The sequence below is a fragment of the Penicillium crustosum genome (assembly GCF_028827405.1).
Source record: "Penicillium crustosum strain IBT 35664 chromosome Unknown utg000002l_segment0_segment0, whole genome shotgun sequence".
Classification (NCBI taxonomy): domain Eukaryota; kingdom Fungi; phylum Ascomycota; class Eurotiomycetes; order Eurotiales; family Aspergillaceae; genus Penicillium; species Penicillium crustosum.
In genome coordinates this window covers 5948297-5969309 of record NW_026623123.1, presented here as the reverse complement: position 1 = coordinate 5969309, position 21013 = coordinate 5948297, and the positions used below count along the sequence as shown (strand labels likewise).

At 47.6% G+C, this 21013-nt stretch overlaps 8 protein-coding genes across 8 annotated transcripts; 5 read left to right on the top strand and 3 right to left on the bottom strand.

The window, feature by feature from the left end:
- Positions 1-171: 171 nt before the first annotated feature.
- N7487_005762 (putative short chain dehydrogenase/oxidoreductase) lies at positions 172-2152 on the bottom strand (the record flags this gene model as incomplete). Its single annotated transcript, XM_056873509.1, has 3 exons — positions 172-274; positions 1104-1779; positions 1837-2152. The coding sequence occupies 3 exons, from the start codon at positions 2150-2152 to the stop codon at positions 172-174; spliced, it is 1095 nt and encodes a 364-aa protein (XP_056731229.1).
- Positions 2153-3864: 1712 nt separating this feature from the next.
- Positions 3865-6234, bottom strand: N7487_005761 (uncharacterized protein; the record flags this gene model as incomplete). Its single annotated transcript, XM_056873508.1, has 1 exon — positions 3865-6234. One exon carries the CDS (start codon positions 6232-6234, stop codon positions 3865-3867), a length of 2370 nt encoding a protein of 789 aa, XP_056731228.1.
- A 120-nt stretch (positions 6235-6354) lies between these two features.
- N7487_005760 (uncharacterized protein) lies at positions 6355-6893 on the top strand (the record flags this gene model as incomplete). Its single annotated transcript, XM_056873507.1, has 2 exons — positions 6355-6563; positions 6656-6893. Coding segments are annotated over 2 exons (447 nt in total), but the record flags the coding sequence as incomplete, so codon positions are not given.
- Positions 6894-7029: 136 nt separating this feature from the next.
- Positions 7030-10398, top strand: ubaA (E1 ubiquitin-activating protein ubaA; the record flags this gene model as incomplete). The annotated part of the gene is made up of 5 exons (XM_056873506.1): positions 7030-7035; positions 7091-7179; positions 7240-7325; positions 7387-10168; positions 10228-10398. 5 exons carry the CDS (start codon positions 7030-7032, stop codon positions 10364-10366), a joined length of 3102 nt encoding a protein of 1033 aa, XP_056731226.1. The 3' UTR covers positions 10367-10398.
- Positions 10399-10830: 432 nt separating this feature from the next.
- N7487_005758 (glutathione S-transferase family protein) lies at positions 10831-12089 on the top strand (the record flags this gene model as incomplete). The annotated part of the gene is made up of 5 exons (XM_056873505.1): positions 10831-10836; positions 10901-11069; positions 11126-11212; positions 11269-11447; positions 11508-12089. The coding sequence occupies 5 exons, from the start codon at positions 10831-10833 to the stop codon at positions 12087-12089; spliced, it is 1023 nt and encodes a 340-aa protein (XP_056731225.1).
- A 628-nt stretch (positions 12090-12717) lies between these two features.
- N7487_005757 (calcium-binding mitochondrial carrier protein) lies at positions 12718-14911 on the bottom strand (the record flags this gene model as incomplete). The annotated part of the gene is made up of 9 exons (XM_056873504.1): positions 12718-13237; positions 13293-13325; positions 13378-13481; positions 13543-13604; positions 13659-13791; positions 13848-14274; positions 14350-14557; positions 14640-14720; positions 14782-14911. 9 exons carry the CDS (start codon positions 14909-14911, stop codon positions 12718-12720), a joined length of 1698 nt encoding a protein of 565 aa, XP_056731224.1.
- A 512-nt stretch (positions 14912-15423) lies between these two features.
- On the top strand, positions 15424-16452 carry ssn8 (cyclin-dependent protein serine/threonine kinase regulator SSN8; the record flags this gene model as incomplete). The annotated part of the gene is made up of 3 exons (XM_056873503.1): positions 15424-15583; positions 15645-15854; positions 15908-16452. 3 exons carry the CDS (start codon positions 15424-15426, stop codon positions 16450-16452), a joined length of 915 nt encoding a protein of 304 aa, XP_056731223.1.
- Positions 16453-19644: 3192 nt separating this feature from the next.
- On the top strand, positions 19645-20353 carry N7487_005755 (DUF4452 domain-containing protein; the record flags this gene model as incomplete). Its single annotated transcript, XM_056873502.1, has 2 exons — positions 19645-19923; positions 20039-20353. 2 exons carry the CDS (start codon positions 19645-19647, stop codon positions 20351-20353), a joined length of 594 nt encoding a protein of 197 aa, XP_056731222.1.
- Positions 20354-21013: the final 660 nt, after the last annotated feature.

Below are 21013 nucleotides of genomic sequence, written 5' to 3'. Positions count from 1 at the left end.
GAGCGAGGGAAAGCATGGCACAAAGAAGGAGAGGGTAAAATATAAGTTTGGGATGGTCTTGAGGGGAAAATATAAAGAGCAAACGGTCGAAAGGAGGGGCATCAAACAGGATATATTCGAATTGTATCGCACATGTGATTTCAAGATCCAACAAACTGCTTACCTAGAATATTATGCAGTGTGACGGAACTCTGACTCATTTACTCTATACTCTTTTGGTGTAAAGACAGTATCTAGAATAGTTTGGACTTTTTGATATTTTTGATATATTTGCCTAAGTGGGTTTAATAACTGTGAAGGGATTTCGGGCAGAAAAGTCAATGACCGCCTTATCCAGTATACGATGTACGGCAGTATACAACATCCAACATCCATACAACCCGCGGACATTCATGATAGATCATATCGGAGCAGACATCCGAGATTAAGTGGAATCCGGTTTGAAAATATCCGTATGGCAAGAATATAAGAATATGCTTAAGATTTGCATATTCTTGGACCTTTTTTTTTTTTTTTTTTTTTTTTCCTTCCCACACTATTTCTACCTTCCTAATTGCTGATAATGCATAGTTACTTCAATTTTATATCGACCTCCCAACAAGAGGTCTATATGTAAGTATCTGAAGTAAGTAACTTATCTATTGACGTCCATAAAGCAGAGGCTAGAAAGGGAAACGTCTATCTAGAAAGGTTACAACCCTTTCAATTTCAATGTGTGCAAATGCCTGGTTTCTATCATAGATAGACGATTGCATTCCTTCTAACTGTTGTTTGAAGATTACCACAGATGGTGGACAGGTGGTGAACATGTGGCCAATTTTTGATGGCAAAAAAAAGCCAATAGGAGGAAAGTACCGAGTTGGTTGCCATGCACTGCGATGTCAGATGGATAAAAAGGATAGGGTACTGTGGAAAATCTGGATTGTTGGCTAAGTGGTTGTTACACACGGTATACGTATTATCTGATGGTTGATGCACTTATTGTACGAAATTCGCCGCCAACGCCAGTACCCTTCTTTGAAAAATTTCACCAGATATGTTTGTATCTTCAACTCAAGCTTAACTTTTGTGCAATTGTTTTCTCGGTTGAGGATACCTATTACCAAGCAGTGTGTCCTCCATCAATGAGCAGAGTGCTTCCTGTCATAAAGCTGCTCGCATCAGAAAGACAGAAAAGAGCCGTACCGCGGAACTCCTCAGGCAACGCCAAGCGACCAAGCATATTCTCCGCTTCCCAAGTAGCTCTGGCAGCGGGATTTTGCCTGAATACCTCGTCCACCATCGGGGTGATGATGTGACCTGGGCACAGGCTATTGACGCGAATGCCGTGACGACCCCATTCCATAGCAAGAGAGCGGCCTAGTTGGATAACCGCGGCCTTGGATGAGTTGTACACGGGTGAGGTCATGCCTTTGTTGGCAATGAGGCCGCTCATGCTGGCTACTAGTAGGATCGAGCCCTTCTGTTGGTATTTGAACATCTGGCGGGCGGCCGCGGTGGCTGAGTTGAACACTCCATTATAATTAATCGACATCACGTCGTCTAAAGCCTGCTGGGAGTGCTCCAGTGCACTTTGGAGGTGGTTGATTCCGGCTGCGGCGATCAGACCATCCAGCCGCTGTCCCTGTGCTGCAATGGCTGCGAATGCGTTGTTGACTTCCGTGTTGTTGCGTACGTCAATGCGGATGTACTCCAGGCTGCTGCCGTAGTCTTCCTCAGCCCTTTTCTTAGCAACGAGAAAGTCTGGATGTGGGGATTCAAGGCGGTCCAGACAGTATACTGGTTACATGATATTGCGTTAGCATTCGTCCATTTCGAGAATGAGGGCGTAAGTACCTTTTGCTCCGGCTTCGACCAATGCTTCCGCCATTGATAATCCCAATCCTCGTCCCCCGCCGGTGATGGCATATACTCGGCCCTCAAGATCAAACTCGCTGAAACGGTGATTGTTGTGCAAAAGCTCTTTCGCCGGCATCTTTGATTGGATGTGGTCCGGGCTGTGAGATGAACTGTGGATACCCTGAGGGCTGAACAAGCTATTGGAGGTCGAATACAAGCGGGTTGAAGAGGAAAAGAGAGAATGATGAGTAGAAACGGCAACTCTAGCTAGCCGTGTACGAGTGGGAGCCAATACTCGGGGAACAAAAGACATGGCGAAGGAAGGGATCGGGGAAATATAAAATGAGAGATATCAGGGAGAATGAGATGGTATTAATGTCGGTAGCCGTGAAGTGAAACAATAGGTATCAATAAGTAGTGATGCGACCAAAAAATTCACGATATTCCATCCACGGCATCGGGGTGACAGGTTTATATGTCCAGAGAGCTAGGACGGCACTTCCTTGGAGAGCCTACCGAGAATAGGAAGATCCTGCATAAAAATATTGACAGCAAAAAAAATATCCCAGTTACGCGTGACCCAATGGATAACTGCTTTTACCATGACTCGAATGAACCCAGGCACATTGATCAATCGGGAGCATCCACGGTAAGGCCCAGGCTTTCTACCTAACCTCTGATTAGCTATATAGATGGGGATGCCGGAGAAAGAGGGTCGCACCCTCATTATTTAGGAGTATCGTGACCTTGGGCCGAAGACGGTAAGACTTCGATGGGAGCTTCGATGGAATGGCCTACCCGGCAGGAGTATGCACGGTTGTCTATCACAATTGATGGTCCGTGAGCGTGATTGGCTTACAATCTGGTTCTTTTCCCCATGCCGATCCCCGATCTTGTCCCGGGTCGAGAGTGGCTGGATATTTAGGGGAATATCAGAAGATCCCGCGAAGCTCAAGCTCCCCGTGCAGTTGCGGAATGCCGGCCTTCCCCAATAAGACACTCGGCCTTAACGGCCAGCTGGCAGCATAGTGTATTTTCTAGTTTCTTATTTAACATTACTCCATGGGGATTTCGAGACATCCAGAGGCTCCGAGTTCCTCAGAAAAATTGTGGATAGTGACAAGTCAGTGATAAGTCAGGATGATAACTCGTCTTCTCCTTTCTCGGCGTCCCGGGCCCCTTGGGACCCCCCAGACCCTCCGAGTTCCACCTTAAATCCACCTGAACTCCGTGGGCGGGCAGATTGTCCAGTCCCAAGCTCGAATTTTTATTTCATTTTATTTTTAGGATGGGGAGAATGGACCACATGAGCTTAACAAAATCTCATACATTCAAGCCCGGGATTTCCTAATCCGGTAACCCTTTCTCACATCTTACACCGACTCCCATGCCCAAGGGACACTCGTACAACAGCCCCATAGAATGTTTCACCTTGAGTAAGGTCTTTAAGTCTTTCTTTTGCACTTACTATGATAAGTAACAAGGAATTTGAGCGCATCCTTCCCATCAAGCTTTCTCTATTGCCCGGAACTAAAGGCATTGGAAGGCAGATTCAACTGGGGAGTACAGTGTATGCACATACAATAGTTATGCATATCGAGTTTGCTCATTGTAGCTTACAGAACCCTATGTTTTATGGATTACTTAGTACAGAGCACAGATAAGGGCTATATGGTATTTCTGTTAATACAGAAATAAGCAACGTTATCTGCGGGAACACGGTGTACACTTTCTCCTGCGGTTGATTTTCAAATGAATAGGCCGGCGGACACACCCCATCCCGCAGCAATGGATGAACTGAATTCTATTTCATAGGAAATAACTTTTACAAAGACCGCCACGAAGAAATATTGGAAGAAAATGAAAGGAAAAATAGACGATCCGTGCAATATCCAGACTCCTGTCAACCGTCCCAGTTATCCGATGCCGCTAAGATAAAACGCCAATTGCTCACTGGGAAGGTGGTCGTAAACGAAGTACAATAAAGACAAAAGACCCATGAGAGTTCATAGGCCGCTCCAGTCATCATGGCATACCCGCAAAACCCGCAGTCGTCTCGGGTCCGAAGCCGCTGCGAAGGCTGCCGAAATCTAGTTTCATGAGCAGACGATCTACCCCCGGTGCTTTACGGGGCATGTAGTGGCTAAAGCCGAGGCTTGCCCTGTCATCTTGACGGGAACCAGGCCACATCTGTCCGAAGTTTGTTGTTAATTCAACGGGTCCCTGGTCTTCTCCCGAGCGACTATCGTCAATGTCTCGCAGGCTCCCAATGAGATTCTTAATACCCGCCTCAACATCGTTTCGAGTGGCGCGCAACTCTTCCCATACCTCGCATTCTTCGTGGGCATAATCTACCAACGCATCTTCCACGCCTTCATCTGTTTCCAGATCCATATTGCGTTGAATGGTTTCCAACCGAATCACAAGAGCGACGAAGTGGTCGATATATGTGAGAAGTCCTCTCATGGTATGTGTGAAGGGTAGTTCAGTCAAAAAGAGACTGTGCACTAAAGATGACAGGTGCCGCCGGTGGGCAACCGTGAGAGCCTCCGGGTCGTGCCGCCCCATGGTCTGCTGGCCAGACTCGGAGAAGTCTTTGGTAGGCATATGGCCGGGAGACACTGTCTTGGAACTGTGATGCGATTTTGAAGACGATGCTGTTCCAGGTCGGGATCCAGGGGCTGATGCTGTGGACGAAGAGCATCCTTCAATCCATTGGCGAAGGTGGTGCCACGACTCATTGACGACATCTCCCTGGAAAAAGCCACCAATCTCAGACAGCATAAACAGACATGCACTTCCTGTGGCCCAAATATGACGCATTTGGCGAACACGAGCATTATCTCTATCTCTTCTTGCCTTCAGCTTAGCTTGGCCAAAGATACTGTTGCTTCTGGGTGGCCCCCATGGTGTAGGGTGGTTTCGCCGCAGTGGAGTTCGTTTCCAGAGATCTCCAAGTCGGATCTGAGCCCGCCGTATTCCCAAGAGATAAGAATGGATCTTAGAATATATGACAATATCAGAGCTGGAGATAAATAGGTCCAGAGGAGCTCGGATATGTGCGGTGAGGTTTGTGGGTGTGGGGAAGAGCAAGTCTTCAAATGAGACCTTTGAAATTTTAGATATTGAATTGGGAGTTTGAGCAGGGGTCATCGGTCGGCCACTTTTGCGGATACTGGTGGACAGACAAAGAAGGTCACGGGCAAGTTCAAGTTCTTCGTCGGCTGGATCCTCCTCCTTTTGTAACGAGAAAAGCTCTGCCCATGCTTCAACTAGAGCAGCTGTGACATCACCTTCTTTGATGGGGAGAACACCAGGTTTTTCCAATGGGCGGGTCGCTGATAGGCCCCGGTGTCGGCTTTCCTCAATGCGTGAATCTGCATGTGCTACAAGAGCCACCGCAAATTCCCCTCGTCCTAGTAAAAGGAAATTATGAAGCAAAGTAAGGATTTCCAGGATTTTCGGGAGGGGCAGCAATTTCGACAAGGTTGATTGAGACAGAGAAAGGCGAATGGAGTCAACGGCGGTAGTCAGCTTTGAAGGCGAAATTGGTGATTTCAGGCCCGCAAGTTGGTCGATGTGCTCCCGGTATAACGTCACTGGCGCAGTAGAGGTTCCTGCTATTGAAGTTTTCCGTTTCGCCCGAATATGATTGAGGGATTTGCCAATAAATAGTATTGAGCCGGCTGTTTGTGCCGTGACAAAATTTGGGAGCAATCGGACGTTTATGCTGAATTGTGCCTCGCCATTCTCGTTTTCGGTATCCTCCTGGATGAAAAAGTCATCCTTCCCGTAGATAGGAAGATTCCCATAAAGTAACCACATCGAAAGCTGCTTCATCCATGCCATCTCAGCCACTGTCGCCAATTGCAGGGCCATCTCCTTGATATCAAGATATCCTGTTTGAGCTTCGGTCCGCAGGTGATCCATGAGCGCTGCCCCCGTGGAATCATGCAAAAGTTGGGTGGTTTTCCTTTCGGGTTGAATGAACCGGATAACTGCCCAAAGCCACTCCATGCGGCGCGTCCATGGTGCAAACTCCCCCACGATAGTCGACAATGGGACAATACCATATCCTCCGACATATCCACTATCCTCGGCAAGGATTGCCCTCTCAACCTCCAGGATCTTATTCTGGAATTCACCTAGATGGGTTCCAACAATAGCTGTAGAGACCGAGCGGCATATAACAGATGGACTCGCAGAGGATATATCGGAGGCATATTTCCGCAGCTGCACGTGGAGTCGGCTCAGATGGGCAACGGAGGCGAGGAGGGCTTTCTCCGGAGGTGAAAGAAGGGGAAAATCATCTTGAGTGACAGCATTTTCCCCCTTTTGGGTGCTGAAGAGGGGGGATGGCTGGCCGGAGAGGGAGAGTAGGATCTCATGGAGCATTCTGACGAGAGTTCCCTATCGGATATCAATCACGAGCTCATCATAGGCGTATATGCAGAAATCTCACCTAGAGAAATGTCTTCTCTCCACTGAACAGTTTTTTCGCTGCCAGTATAATAGACCGCGCCCCACGAATTCAAAGCGACACATGAATTGGAGCGTTTGACGGCGCCAAGCTTCGCGTTGATACCGAGACGCGTCAAACGTGGCGGATGGAATAGCAGGCTTCAAAACCAATCGGAGAAGAGAAGGGTGGTTGTCATTCTCCAGAGTCGAACCTCAAACCTACCTAGATGTATCACAGCTTCCAACTCTCAACAAGACACTCTGTAACTCGAGAACAATAGCTCCCAGTGGTTCATTGAAGTATCGCGGGGCTAAAGGCCAATCGCACTCTCACCGCCCATTAGTCATCCCTTAGCTGTCGGGCCACCCCTCTTACGTCGGTGTCCCTCCCTCTCTCGATCTCTCTCCTACTTTGCACTGACTTGTCATTTACTTATTCGCACCTCCTCCCTCACACAGCGTTACATTTTTACTTCTCTTCCATAACCCTCTATCATCCGCCGATTGCGTTCGGATTGCTACTCTTCTCCGTGCTCGTTGAGCTAGGTACCTGGTACGCTGGGCGTTGCAACTTGATTTATCATCACTATTGAAAGACTTGCTCTATCGCAAGGCTTTCACCTCCTGACTTTCATCATTCCTTCAAACATTCCTGTTCGAGACGCGGCTAAGCCCGGAAAGCGCAGAGCCTCTGAAGACGACGTCGGAGCTCGGCCAGATAAAAGAACAATGACGGTATGGTTAGCCTTGGTCTTAGAGATAAGATCGCCGCTAATATGTTTCACCAAAGGACGTCAAGATGCAGGTCGAGAACCCCCAAGAAACCATCGAAGCGATCAAGCATGGGGAGATCGACGAATCATTGTATAGTCGACAGCTGTAAGCCCCCCGCATCCCTATATAACATTCAAATCCCGAGTATATACTGACACCTTAGAGATACGTTCTTGGTCACGAGGCCATGAAGCGCATGGGCTCTTCCAATGTTCTGATCGTAGGTCTCAAGGGCCTGGGTGTTGAAATCGGTATGTGGTTCGACTATTGATCAAACTTTGCTTTCATCCAAACGTCTGATTGTCTCCATAGCCAAGAACATCGCCCTCGCTGGTGTCAAATCCCTCACCCTATACGACCCCGCACCAGTTGCTATCTCGGATCTTTCTTCGCAGTTTTTCCTTCAGCCAGAGGACGTCGGCAAGCCCCGTGCTGAAGTTACCGCCCCAAGAGTCGCCGAGTTGAACTCTTACGTGCCCGTTACAGTCCATGAAGGCGAGAGCCTTGTAGGCGATCTCGAGCAACTAAAGCGTTACCAGGCAGTGGTGCTCACACAGACGCCTTTGAAGGAGCAACTGGTGATTGCTGACTTCTGCCACAAAAACAAAATCTACCTCACAATTACGGATACATTCGGTCTCTTTGGTTATATCTTCAATGACTTTGGAAAGAACTTCACCGTGGGTGATCCCAACGGCGAAGAGCCTGCTGGTGGAATTGTGGCGGATATCAACGAGGAAGGGCTGGTTTCGGCGCTCGATGAGACGAGGCATGGACTCGAGGATGGTGACTTTGTCACTTTCACTGAAGTCAAGGGCATGGATGGCCTAAACAACAGTGATCCTCGCAAAGTCACTGTAAAAGGTCCTTATACTTTCACTATTGGCGATGTCTCTGGTCTAGGATCCTACCAGGGCGGTGGTCTATTCACTCAGGTCAAGATGCCCAAATTCATCGATTTCCAGTCGCTGGAGGATCAACTTAAAAAGCCCGAGCTTCTCACGTCCGACTTTGCCAAGTTTGACCGACCACAACAATTGCACATTGGTATCCAGGCTCTTCATCAGTTTGCGGATACTCACGATGGCCAATTGCCTCGTCCCCACAATGATAGCGACGCCCAGGAGGTCCTAAAGATCGCTAACGATCTCGCTGCAGCTGGTGAGGAAAAGGTTGAACTGGACGAGAAGATAATCAAGGAGCTGAGCTACCAGGCCCGCGGTGATCTGAACCCGTTAGCAGCTTTCTTCGGTGGCATCGCCGCCCAGGAAGTTCTGAAGGCTGTCTCCGGCAAGTTCAGCCCTGTGCACCAGTGGTTGTACTTTGACTCTTTGGAGTCTTTGCCTTCATCGGTCACTCGATCTGAAGAGAGCTGCAAGCCTCTTGGCACCCGCTACGATGGTCAAATTGCGGTGTTCGGCAAGGAATACCAAGACAAACTTGCCAATGTCACCCAATTCTTGGTCGGTTCTGGTGCTATCGGTTGTGAGACCCTGAAGAACTGGGCCATGATGGGTTTGGGTACGGGGCCCAAAGGAAAGCTTTACGTCACCGATATGGACCAGATTGAGAAGAGCAATCTTAACCGCCAATTCCTTTTCCGTCCCAAGGATGTTGGCAGACTTAAGAGTGAATGCGCGTCTGCGGCCGCTCAAGCAATGAACCCAGAATTGAAAGATAAGATTGTGACTCTTCGTGATCGCGTCGGTGCCGACACTGAACACATCTTCAACGAGGAGTTTTGGAACAACCTTGATGGTGTGACAAACGCTTTGGACAATGTCGACGCACGGACATATGTTGATCGCCGCTGTGTCTTCTTCCGCAAGCCATTGCTGGAGAGTGGTACCCTGGGTACCAAGTGTAACACACAGGTTGTCCTTCCTTTCATCACGGAGTCTTACTCCAGCTCTCAGGATCCTCCGGAGAAGTCATTCCCTATGTGTACTCTGAAGAGTTTCCCGAACCGCATTGAGCACACCATTGCCTGGGCACGGGATCTTTTCCAAACCTACTTTGTTGGCCCACCTGAATCAGTCAACCTGTACCTCTCGCAACCCGACTACATTCAGCAGACCCTCAAGCAGGCGGGTAATGAGAAGCAAACCTTGGAGCACCTGCGTGACTTCTTGGTCACTGAAAAACCTTTAACTTTCGATGATTGTATTGTATGGGCTCGCCAACAATTTGAAGCGCAGTACAACAACGCGATCCAGCAGCTTCTCTACAACTTCCCCCGAGACTCCAAGACATCATCGGGTCAACCATTCTGGTCTGGGCCTAAGCGTGCCCCTACACCCTTAAAATTCGATAGCACGAATCCTACCCATATCGGATTTGTCGTTGCTGGTGCCAACCTCCATGCGTTCAACTACGGTATCAAAAACCCCGGTGCGGACAAGGACTATTACCGCAGGGTAGTTGATGACATGATCGTCCCCGAGTTCACCCCGAGCTCGAATGTCAAGATTCAGGCCAATGAAAACGACCCTGATCCGAATGCCCAGCCAGCTGGTTCATCTACTGATGAGGAGGAAATTCAAAAACTGGTGGCATCTCTTCCCTCGCCCAAGTCTCTTGCTGGTTTCCGCTTGCAGCCAGTTGAGTTTGAGAAGGATGATGACACTAACCACCACATCGACTTCATCACTGCGGCTAGCAACCTCCGTGCAGACAACTATGAGATTCCTCAGGCTGACCGACACAAGACCAAATTTATCGCCGGAAAGATCATCCCAGCGATTGCCACCACTACTGCCCTGGCCACTGGTCTTATTGCCCTCGAACTGTACAAAATTGTTGACGGCAAGGATGACATCGAGCAATACAAGAACGGCTTCGTTAATTTGGCCCTTCCCCTATTTAGCTTCAGTGAACCAATCGGCAGCGAAAAGGGCAAGTATCAAGGCAAGCAAGGCGAGGTCACAATTGACAAGCTTTGGGACCGATTCGAGGTGGAAGATATTCCCCTCCAGGAGTTCATCGACTTCTTCGCCGAGAAGGGCTTGGACATCACCATGGTCAGCTCTGGAGTCAGCTTGTTGTATGCAAGCTTCTATCCCCCATCGAAGGTCAAGGATCGCCTTCCTCTACCGTGAGTATCTCTATTACAGCTCCATTCGTGAGTCAAATTACTAACATTGTACCTTCCAGTATGAGCAAGCTTGTGGAACACGTCAGCAAGAAGCCAGTTCCCGAGCACCAGAAGAACATCATCTTCGAGGTGACCGCCGAAGATCAGACAGAAGAGGATGTCGAGGTTCCTTACGTGATGGTCAAGCTCACAAAATAAGGCGATTAGAATCCACGGAAATCCGATTGACTACACATTGATAGTACAGTAGCTAGATTTTATGATTATTCCACTCTCCACAGACTCTCCACAACTACAAATGTGTGTAGATTACCAATGTAAGCCATCTGTGTACAAATTAGTACAAATCAATATCTTGGAAATCATGGGCTTTGCCAAGACCATCCAGATTGCTTTGTCAAAGCTGATCGATCTTACGATAAGCAAATCTGACTCAGCGTTTGGTCATGCCTGCGAACGTCATGACCCCCGCAGAAACGACATTTTTGTCTTTCCTATATATACAAGTGTAAATTCCACTTTCTCTGCCATTTATGTTATTTGCTCTGTTAAAATCTCAACCATTGAAGCATCTCTCACGTCCAATTCTTTGCAAAGGGCCTCTTCGTGCAGCTTACCAGAGCTTTGTGTTCCCCGCAGTACCAATCATCTACTCCCGCAATATGGCTGTAAGAATTACAAAAACGAGTCAGCTACAGTAGCTCCGATAACTATGCTGACTTATAATTCAAGACTGGAAATTCCATGTCAATTACTGATTGGGTGAAACCTGGCGACAAGTCGGGCGAATTCAAACGTCAGCAATCTGTCTTCCGCAACTGGATCTCTAGAGAGGCTGGCGCCCAATTTCCTCCAGAGAAGGGCCGATACCATCTTTATGTCTCCTACGCCTGTCCTTGGGGTATGAAATAGCTCCTAATTGACTTGACACTCGATCAGTGACTAATTATATACTAGCTCACCGGACATTAATTGCCCGGAAGCTTAAGGGTCTCGAGGACTTTATCTCTTTCTCTTCGGTGCATTGGCATCTTGGAGCGCAAGGTCAGACCTATCTCACAAGCTATGGGGAAATTTTATGGTTCTAACTCCTCTCTTAGGTTGGCGATTTGCTACTCCCGATGAGAAACTGTCGGGGGAGAACACCATCCCCGATCCTCTACACCCGGAATTCACCCATATCCGACAGGTCTACTTCTCCAATGACCCGGAATATACGGGCCGGTTCACCGTCCCAGTTCTCTTCGACAAGAAGACCAAGCTGATCGTAAGCAATGAGGTACGAAACAATCTTTCCAAAAAGAAGTCATTTTTCAATTCCAAATTCTTATAAAATCAGAGCTCCGAAATCATCCGCATGCTTTACCATGAATTCGACGATATCCTTCCCGAGCAATACAAGAAGGTTGACCTCTTCCCCGAGGCTCTACAAGCCGAGATCGATGCATCCAACGAATGGATCTACAACGACATCAATAACGGCGTATACAAATCCGGTTTCGCAACCACTCAAGAAGCCTACGAGAAAGCCGTAACAACGCTCTTCTCCTCGCTCGACAAGGTTGAAGCCCACCTCGTCAAGCAGCAAGCAGCCTCGAAGCCGTATTTCTTCGGCAATGAGATCACCGAGGCTGATATCAGACTCTACACCACCATTGTTCGATTTGACCCGGTCTACGTGCAGCATTTTAAGTGCAATCTGCGTGATATCCGTTCTGGATTCCCGGCTATTCACCGTTGGGTGCGCAGGCTGTATTGGGAAGTCCCTGCTTTCCGGGATACCACTGACTTTGAGCACATCAAGTTCCATTATACTAAAAGTCACACGCAGATTAATCAGTTTGCTATTACTCCTCTGGGGCCAGTGCCGGATATCCTTCCTCAGGATGAGGAGGTTAGGGCTGTGCAGGCAGCCAAATAAGGGGTTTGTCCATGAAGGAAGTTTAGTGATTATGCCCTATTTGCAACTCGCAAACTGGGCAATTTAAGAGCAATCAGAATGGTAGTCAAGAAAAGTTTCATATATATTATCCAAACGTGTAGATTTTCTTGTAATTAACAAAATGGAAATCAAAAAGCCCCGTGGTATTGTATTGACGCCTTGCCATGCTGATGTGGTTGATGGTGAGTTTCCCAGTCCCCTGTATCAAAGGTTGGTCAAAAGTACAGTTGTCTCAAGCGAGCACAACATAAGCAATAGAAAGCAAATAAAAATTACAATGAAGCCTTGTTGATATCAAACAAAGGTGAATGCAAAAAAGAAAAGCCAATATTGTGATCTCTCATGATATGGCAAAGAGATCAAAAATGAGAATGGGGTCCATTGAGATGCACCCATGATCGAGGGGGTGTGCCATGTCTGTCAATGGCTTTTGTGGGTATCTTGGGGACAACGCTTCCAACTTTCAAGCCAGTAAATAGCAAAGATCGATTCAAAGGCACCGGAATGAATGCACCAGTGCGAGTATCAAAAATGCACGCAAATGGCTGAATGGTGTCCGCGGGGGAGTGCGAGGAAGATGAAATGAGGGCTTATTCGGACTAGCAGATCATCGTAGGCCAAGTATGCGTTTCGCGTTCTCATAGACCACGTAGCTGATCGACATAGCCGGTGCCACTTTAAGAAGGTTGGGGGTGAGACCTTTGTAAAGACCACGGGGTCCCTCGGTTTTGAGTGTGATGCTTAGGACCTCGCCGATCCCTGTGTATGTGGGCGGATGCATTATCGTGCCCTGGGTTTGAAGTCGGGTGCGGAGAACATTGAGGGGGTAGACAATCGAGGCGCTGAATCCTCCACTCATGGCACCAATCGCACCAGTCGCAAAGTTGCCGAGGGGTACATCATCCTCATGACAGCCACAGTCGCGGGCCTTTTTAGCTAGAAGTGTCCGTTTGAGGTATTCAAATGTCGATAGATCAATCGCGGCGTAGGGGAACATCCCAACAAGGCCAAGCGGAAGCCCTCGGAAGAAGCCAACCAAGCCATTCTTGTTCCACACCTTTCTTGCGGTAGCTGCGATGAGTTGATTGCCTTTCGGGCCATCTTTGACGGTCTCACACTGCATGCGACTGGATAATTATAAGCCACAGTGCTCTAACAAATCACTTGGGCTGATGTACTCACAACTTTAGGGTATCGAGGGGATAAACAAAACATCTAGTCACAATCAGAACCAATTCTCCTCTCATCAACGACGCGCAAGACCTACTGGGCAACCATTCCACCAAAGCCACCCGACATAAATTGTGAGGTGGGAAGGAGTCGCTTCGGGTCGTTATGCCCTTCGAGTCGTGCAAATGCTCGTTTCGCAGACTGTTCTCGGGTCAGCATTCGTCTAATTGTATAGACCAAATCCAATACTGAGAGTACAAACCTCGTAGGCACCAAACTTGATCGCAGACTCTGGCATGACCTTCACCACGTTCAAGCCATTCCCTGTTTATAATTAGTCGTTGCCGCTTTGAGTCCAGATCGACAAGTGCGACGAACCTGCGAACAAACTCCGTATTCCCCCAGCCCGCCATAATTCCTTGAGAGCGTCGAACAATGTTCTGGAAGCGTTCCCAGCCGCAGCTAACGGGGCTCCGCCTTTAGCTGCCTGAACCGTTGATTTGACGCCAATCTGTGCAATGAGATAAACTTTGAGACGATCGAGGGGGCGGTGGCCGTCCTCGATACGGCACCCGCAATTCCACCTGCAAGGAAGTAGCCTAGTTGAGGGGTATTTTCGGTCAACTTCCGTCCATAATATCGGAAAAACATCCGCATGGCGGTAGTCTGGGGAAGAGCCAACCACTCCAACTCCAAGTCGCCGTCTAGCGAGACAAAATCATGCTCGAAAACGGGTGCCAACTTTGAGACATGGCTGGTTTGCGCATGCGCGGAGGGAAGGAGGGACGCCAAGGCGGGGAGGGACAAAATGTTGTACAAAAGGTGTTGGATGGCTAGAATGTAAGATGAAAGAAACGGATGGTCTGTACCTAAACCCTGCAGGTCATTGATATTGACATCTCCTTCCGGGTTTAGATTGCCCGTGGCCGTGTAATATGAAAGGACTGCGTGAAGGTCGGTCGGGGATTGGAGAGGGAGGAATAGAAGGAAATCCCTAAAGAAAAAAAAAAAGATTTCATGTTAGCCTAGGCTGTTCAGCCTTTACTTTGACCAGTGAGAATGCATATACCTCCACTCTGCATAAGAAATCACCCCGTCATTGTTTTTGTCGACTTCCGCGAAAAACCGGTCCAACTTAGCGCTCGAAACCGTGACTCCGGAACGCGCAAAGGCGTTTTTTAATTCCATCTTGTCGATTTCTCCGTTGTGATCTCGATCGATACTCTGGAACATCTGCCATAGCCCGTCCTCGGTGTGGTTGAGAAATGCTCGGAATTCTGGTGGTGATTAGGATTGGACCAAACATTGGCCAGGGAACCCCTTCCCCAAATGGTGCCGAGGTGATTTTCGTGAGCTTACCGGCTTGGTCGATACGTCCATCGCCATTCGTGTCAACCTCCCGGGCGACACTCAGTACCATATCGTCTGCATTTTTTAGAGCTAAATGAGAACAGATTAGACAAACGCGCCGGTATAGAACAAGGAGCCTGGTCAAACTCACGATGATCGATTTTCTTTAACCCTTTCTTTAACTCAGTCAGGTCGATATGGCCCTCTTTTCGGGTATCCAAGGTTTCCCAAAGTTTGTCGACTCGTTTGTCGCGTTCATCTTTTGACTCTCCGGATGCCATGATGAAAATTGTTACCGAGCAACCATTATTTTTGATGCTTTGTTATAAAGGGAGGTTCAAAGACCCCTAGAAGTTGAGGGGGAGAGGATCGAGGGGAACATAAAAAGGATGACGTGAGGTAAAAAGTTATGAATATGATATGGCTCCCGAGGTTCTGGATAAATTGGCTCTGATTAATAGGCGCCCAGCGATTTGACCATTGACCTTCCCAAGGGCTTTGACGCCGGATTATCTTGCACGGGACCAGGGCCAAGCCCTACTATCCCTTTTTGGGATTACAAACTGACCTCATATTAGATAAATTGATTCTTATATGATATTTATTGCTTGGTTGTTTGGTTATTTGATTGTTTGATTGCTTTTCGTTCTTTTTTTTTCTTGTGTTGGTTCTGTATCATCTCATTTCATTTTCATACGTGATCTGCGGAGTCAGCGGTATAGCCCACCCCCGGACTTCGGACCATGTCGTGACGGCTTTCGATTTATGAGCCTTGCATCATCATACTTTCAATATGGCAGCCAACTACTGGGCATCAACCCAACGTCGACACTGGCTATTCTCCAGAGAGAAATTAGCAGATATCCGTGAAGGATTACGGGAGAAAGATAAAGTGGCCCATTCGCAGTTCTCGTTGCCAGATCAGCGACTACTGAATATCTACTTTAACCAGCGTAGGTTATATTGATATGTTCATTGTTTTGAATGTAACTTCAAGCTAATTGAAACCACAAGAGCTCATCAAGCTTGGCAAACGCATGTCCACCAGACAGCAGGCCATTGCGACAGCACAGGTATATCTCAAGAGGTTCTATACCAAGAATGAGATTCGGCAGACAAGTCCATACCTTGTACTCACCACAGCCTTCTATCTCGCATGTAAGATGGAAGAGTGCCCACAGCATATCCGCTTTGTGGTCGGCGAAGCGCGTGGTCTGTGGCCAGGTATGCATCCATACATAAAGCCATAAAACAAACCAAATGCTAACTATTCACAGAATTCATTACCCCGGATGTGGCGAAGCTCGGAGAATGCGAGTTTGCTTTAATATCCGAATTGAGCTCGCAACTCATCGTGCATCATCCTTATCGGACTTTGTCCGAACTTCAAACCGAACTATCACTCACCTCGGATGAAGTCGCTCTCGCCTGGTCCGTAATCAACGATCATTATCTGACAGATCTACCACTTTTACACCCGCCTCACGTTATTGCGATCATGGCGATCATCGTCGCTGTCGTATTCAAACCCACCCATCCATCTACCTATCCCGGAACCGGTCAATCGGCTTTGGCAGGCTCTATGAGAGATGGAGGCGGTATGCAGATGCTGGCCGCCTTATCAGATAAAACTGGATCCGGCCCTCCTCCTAAAATTCAGAAGCTTATCGGCTGGCTTGCGGAAAGCGAGGTGGATATCAAAGCTGTCATCGAATGTACACAGGAGCTGGTCTCCTTGTACGAGGTATGGGAGCAATACAGCGAAAAGAACTGCAAGGAGTTGCTTGGGAGGATGGTTAAGAGCAAGAACTTGGACAAGTGATGCTGTCCCGCATCTTTTACTTTAATACAACCCCTACAACGTATATATCGGTACCTCATTGCCCCAGATAGGGAGCTGATCCACGTATGTCTGATCTAGTTTTGACTAGTTTTTTGCCCCTTTTGTGGACACTTTTTCTGCGTACATTGAGGGAACGAACATCTGAAATGTTTTTGCTCTCTCTTTCGCATATATCCCTGACCATCACCATTACGCCAGCAAAACCTACCAGAAACAGCCCCTGACTTCTCCATATCCGTATCACCCCCATCTTATCCGAGGCAATCAATCAGTGCGCGTAAAATGGGTAACCCGTTTAGGAACAGTTGAACAGGCAATTAGAGACTTATCTGGGTCTTTTTTTTCTATCTACTACAGCGTGTTCAAACCAATTGTGCTACTTTGAGAACGTTGAACTGATGAGAAGTCGGACACTATCCATCAATTGCCAACCTGTCATCTGGCCTGGTAGGAGAGGCAACCTGCATTGTACATCTTTTATAACCCTCTTCGCGCATGTAGAACTGTGTGAAAAGACCATGGAGAACGACACCCCCAATGTCTATCGGATTCATCGTCCGGCTTCATATCACCAGTTCTGGTTCTCTCTTATCGACAGCGGTCGGTGTCTATTAAAATTAAGAGAGCTATTATAATTGAAAGCCATTTTACGCTGTGCAATACTCTATACTATCCGAATAGGAATAGGCGAAGAAGAGAAAATGGAGGGGGCGGGGGTTATATTCGCTGCAGACGTCGCCTCTTCCCAATCCTCAATTCATGGACTACATATACAGTCTTCTGAGGTTCTTGGCTCTCAGTTAGTTTATGCTGCGATAACTATTTATCTTGCGTGGTGTTGCTATGGGAGAGAAAATAAACAAAACACAAAACCAGCGGACGGTGTGGCGTTCATGGCATGGCCCTACTATAATCAAAGATTGGGTTTAAGATTTTCTATGTAGACAAAGGAAACGATTATTCGGTGATAGAATGTAGAATGCAAGGATATGAGGCCCGTTGAGGGCCTGTATTCCAAACAATAGCTGCTGGCTTTGATTACTCCATATCAAGAAATAATTAACTTCCAAGGTTGCTACGAGGGGTGTAGCACATTTGTGTGCAACAACAGAGTTGCCTGCTCTATAGATAAATGTATGTAAAAATTACTCAAGGGTAATAAAGATAAACTCAACTCAAACAAACTAGAATTCTTAAAGGATGTTAGAATCTAGACTTATCTGTTTGTCATGCTGTCATGCTGTCATGCAACAAAGAGGCCTCGACTCCGCAAATCGCCATTTCAATAACGCCCAGAGTCTGAAACCACCTTCCGACTCGGAAGTACGGAAACATTTGCCACGATGTAATATATAGATCTCACATATTTGCAATTTAACCAGGGCCAGAATAGTTGAATATCGTGTTTGGCAAGTCCCTTGCGCGGTGTATCTGGGGATCGGATCGCAGGGTAATAGTCCCTCACTGAATTACATATTTCATGCATTGGGACCCCGCGATCTCACGCAGACACCAACTCACCAAATCACTCTGCATAGACGCTGGATAGATCAAATGCATAATTCAAGCTTCGGGGGCAACGTTTACGGGGTAGGATATGTGATATATCCGATCTCGGCAGGTGCGTGCGACTGCGCCTCGTGAGATTGTGTCCCAACCTTGGAAATAGCCAAAGGGGCGGTGAAGCCGAAAATTGGAGAGACAGCTTTCAGTACTACGTTGGTTCTAGTAGAGTTTTGGGTTTAATCCTTTTTGGGGCCGTGTAATAGAATGGAAGTGATCACTGGTGGAAGATGGAAGGTCGGCACCTCATGCAACAGGGTTATGCTCCAGTAGGCGCCGAGTGAGCATTTTTCCAGGTCCAGGGCATATCCCAGGACTAAAAATAAATGAAATATACGGAAATAGGTCCCAGATCGAAAAATACAACATATACCACACGTTGAATAGAGTGGGAGAGTGGGAACTCACCGTTGATTTTTGATTCGGTCGCATGGGAAATGTAGTGAGTCACGGGTAGGCAATGCTACCCAGCGTAAAAGTGAGAAGGCGCCTTAAGCCCCTGCCCTAGTCCGGATTCCGCATCGATGAACTCCGATTTGGAAGAGTGTGAGCTGATAAGGTAGGATCTTACCTAGGTAAAACCCCCTACCAATAATAGGCGGGTTCATCTGCAGCTAGGGTTGTGGGTGTGTCTCGAGACCAACAAGGTTTTCATTTTCGGGTCTTTGCGCTGCGTGTCGAAGGATTGGGGAATTCGTTACGGGGGCCGATCAAGCAAGATCAGCCGCCACTGCCGATTCGGGCACCCTATGGGGAGAATAGAGGGGGAATGTACCTGGGAAAAGCCATGCCCTGCACAGCCTGCAGCTAAAGGGGGGACCCGAAGGGCTGAGAAAAATTTCAGCTTCCCCAACCACCAAGGAACAGAGTACGGAGTATGGATTTACTTTTCCGGACAGCTTACAGAGTACCATTTTCGATGATACAATTTCATGTGTGATTGTAGAAATTGACAATTTCGGTAATGTCGGATCTAGATAAAAATAAAGAGTATTTCAATATGCGACAATCATCATTGTAGGGCAAATACAACATACCTAATTAGAGTCCCAAGTAAAGTTCTCCAGATGGCCCTTGGTATGTAGGCAGTGTCATCACTAAGAGATCTTCCAAATCGGGTAACGTTCCAATTGTCGACGACGTCACGTTTTTCTTTTTCGTTTCTTTTCTTTTTTTTTTCAGTATTTTGGTGGGCCGTTGAAAGTCCATTTTAGAGGATTGGAGAAGGATCTACGAGTTATCATTGGTTTTGAGGCTATTGCCACTCCGTTAGCGCTTAGGTCTGGTTGGTGCGTCGATGTAAGTGTCTTTTTATGCCTGACAGTACAAAACTGTAACAATCCACAAGTGAGCACTGAACTAACTCCCTTAATTGGTAATAAATGGTAATAAATAGTAATGACAGTAACCATTACCATCAGTCCCCATAACACACCCCTCCCCTCTTTTTCCCTTCGCCTCTTCCCACACACTCTCATTCTCATTAATCCTTTCCTTTCCTCTTTCAATCCCATCGATCTTTCCTATATTTTTCTATTTCTTTTTTTTGTAACTTTCTTCTTATATCCAACTCATCCTCTCAACTGTCGAGTGCCAGCTTATTACACAATGTCTGCCTACTTCTACAACCAACACCAGCAACACCAGCAACACCCTCACCATGGTGCTCATATGCAGTCTGCATCAAATACCCACCACGGGCGCTCTCGTCGTGCCCCCAAGATGGCCTCGCAGAATGCTCAGCGTCAGTTCCGAGGAGTCAAGAGTATGCGGGAATTGGCGGAAGCCCCGGCTGTGACAGCCTTTCGTGCAAGATTCGAGGCTGGTCGGTCCTTTGATCTGGATGACGACCTCGAATTCTGCCCGGGTCTCCTGACTGAGGATGATGTATGTTTTGATTAACGAATCTTCAATCCCCCTGATCCCCCTTGAAGATCGTCACAAATCTCAATTCGGATAAACCATTAGGGGGACCAGTTTTGTTGACATATTTTATTTATAGCTGCACTCCATCCACTCTGCTTCCGACCGCTCTTCTCTCTCCAGCGGCTCACCGGACACCTCACCTCTGCAGCACCAAATCCAACCGGTGCAGCAGGTGACCCCGTCCATCTCCTTGTCCCCCGCTCAAACCAACTCATACGTTCACCCTGGTGTTGCCGGCAACCCTAATCATGTCAACTACCAGCAACAGCAGCCTGCGAATCGGACCCGCAAGGTCATTCCCATTATCAACCCCTCGACCGGAATGACCCTGTCGAGCCCACCTTCATCGATCTCGCCCGCGATGATGCAGACTGCTCAGCGTCGATGGTAAGGGTGCCATCTGCCAAAGTCGTAGGCCGGCACCCTACATCTCCATTCGTCCATTGCACGTCCGTTATTTAAGCTGTTCTGCATCATCGGGGTCCCTTAATCGCAGGTCATAATGTTTCTTTTTTTTTCTCCACTTGCATTCTTGTTCGATACGTCTATTGCATTCGACACGACACACAACCTGGAAAAATATTTGTTCCACGAACACGGCGACAAAAAAAATCTTCAAAAATTCGAAAACAAAAAACCGACCTGTACATACACTCTCCTCTTTCGCCGATTACGACCACCTTCGCCTCATATTCTAGATCCTTTGCGATACTCTTAGCTTGTTGCGAGCGACGGCGCATGCGATTCAATACCTTGCATCCTTTTCCTACGATACCTCTTTCGTCTCTCAGGGAGGGACGAATACTTTCTTCGGCCTATGTTTCTTTTTTCCGGTCGGGCCACCGATGATGTACAGAACACACGTGCAGTGACATTGCTACTTGACGTTGCATGTTCATGACCTTTGGAGTTGATTTTACCTTTTTTCTTTCTGGGAGGGTTTTGCGTGCAAACGACTTTGCCAGATACACCTACGCTGTGGCACTATTTTTTATTTTCTTTCTATGATCTCTTTGTTTGGGTTTTTGTTTTACCGGGGCGGGAATGGATA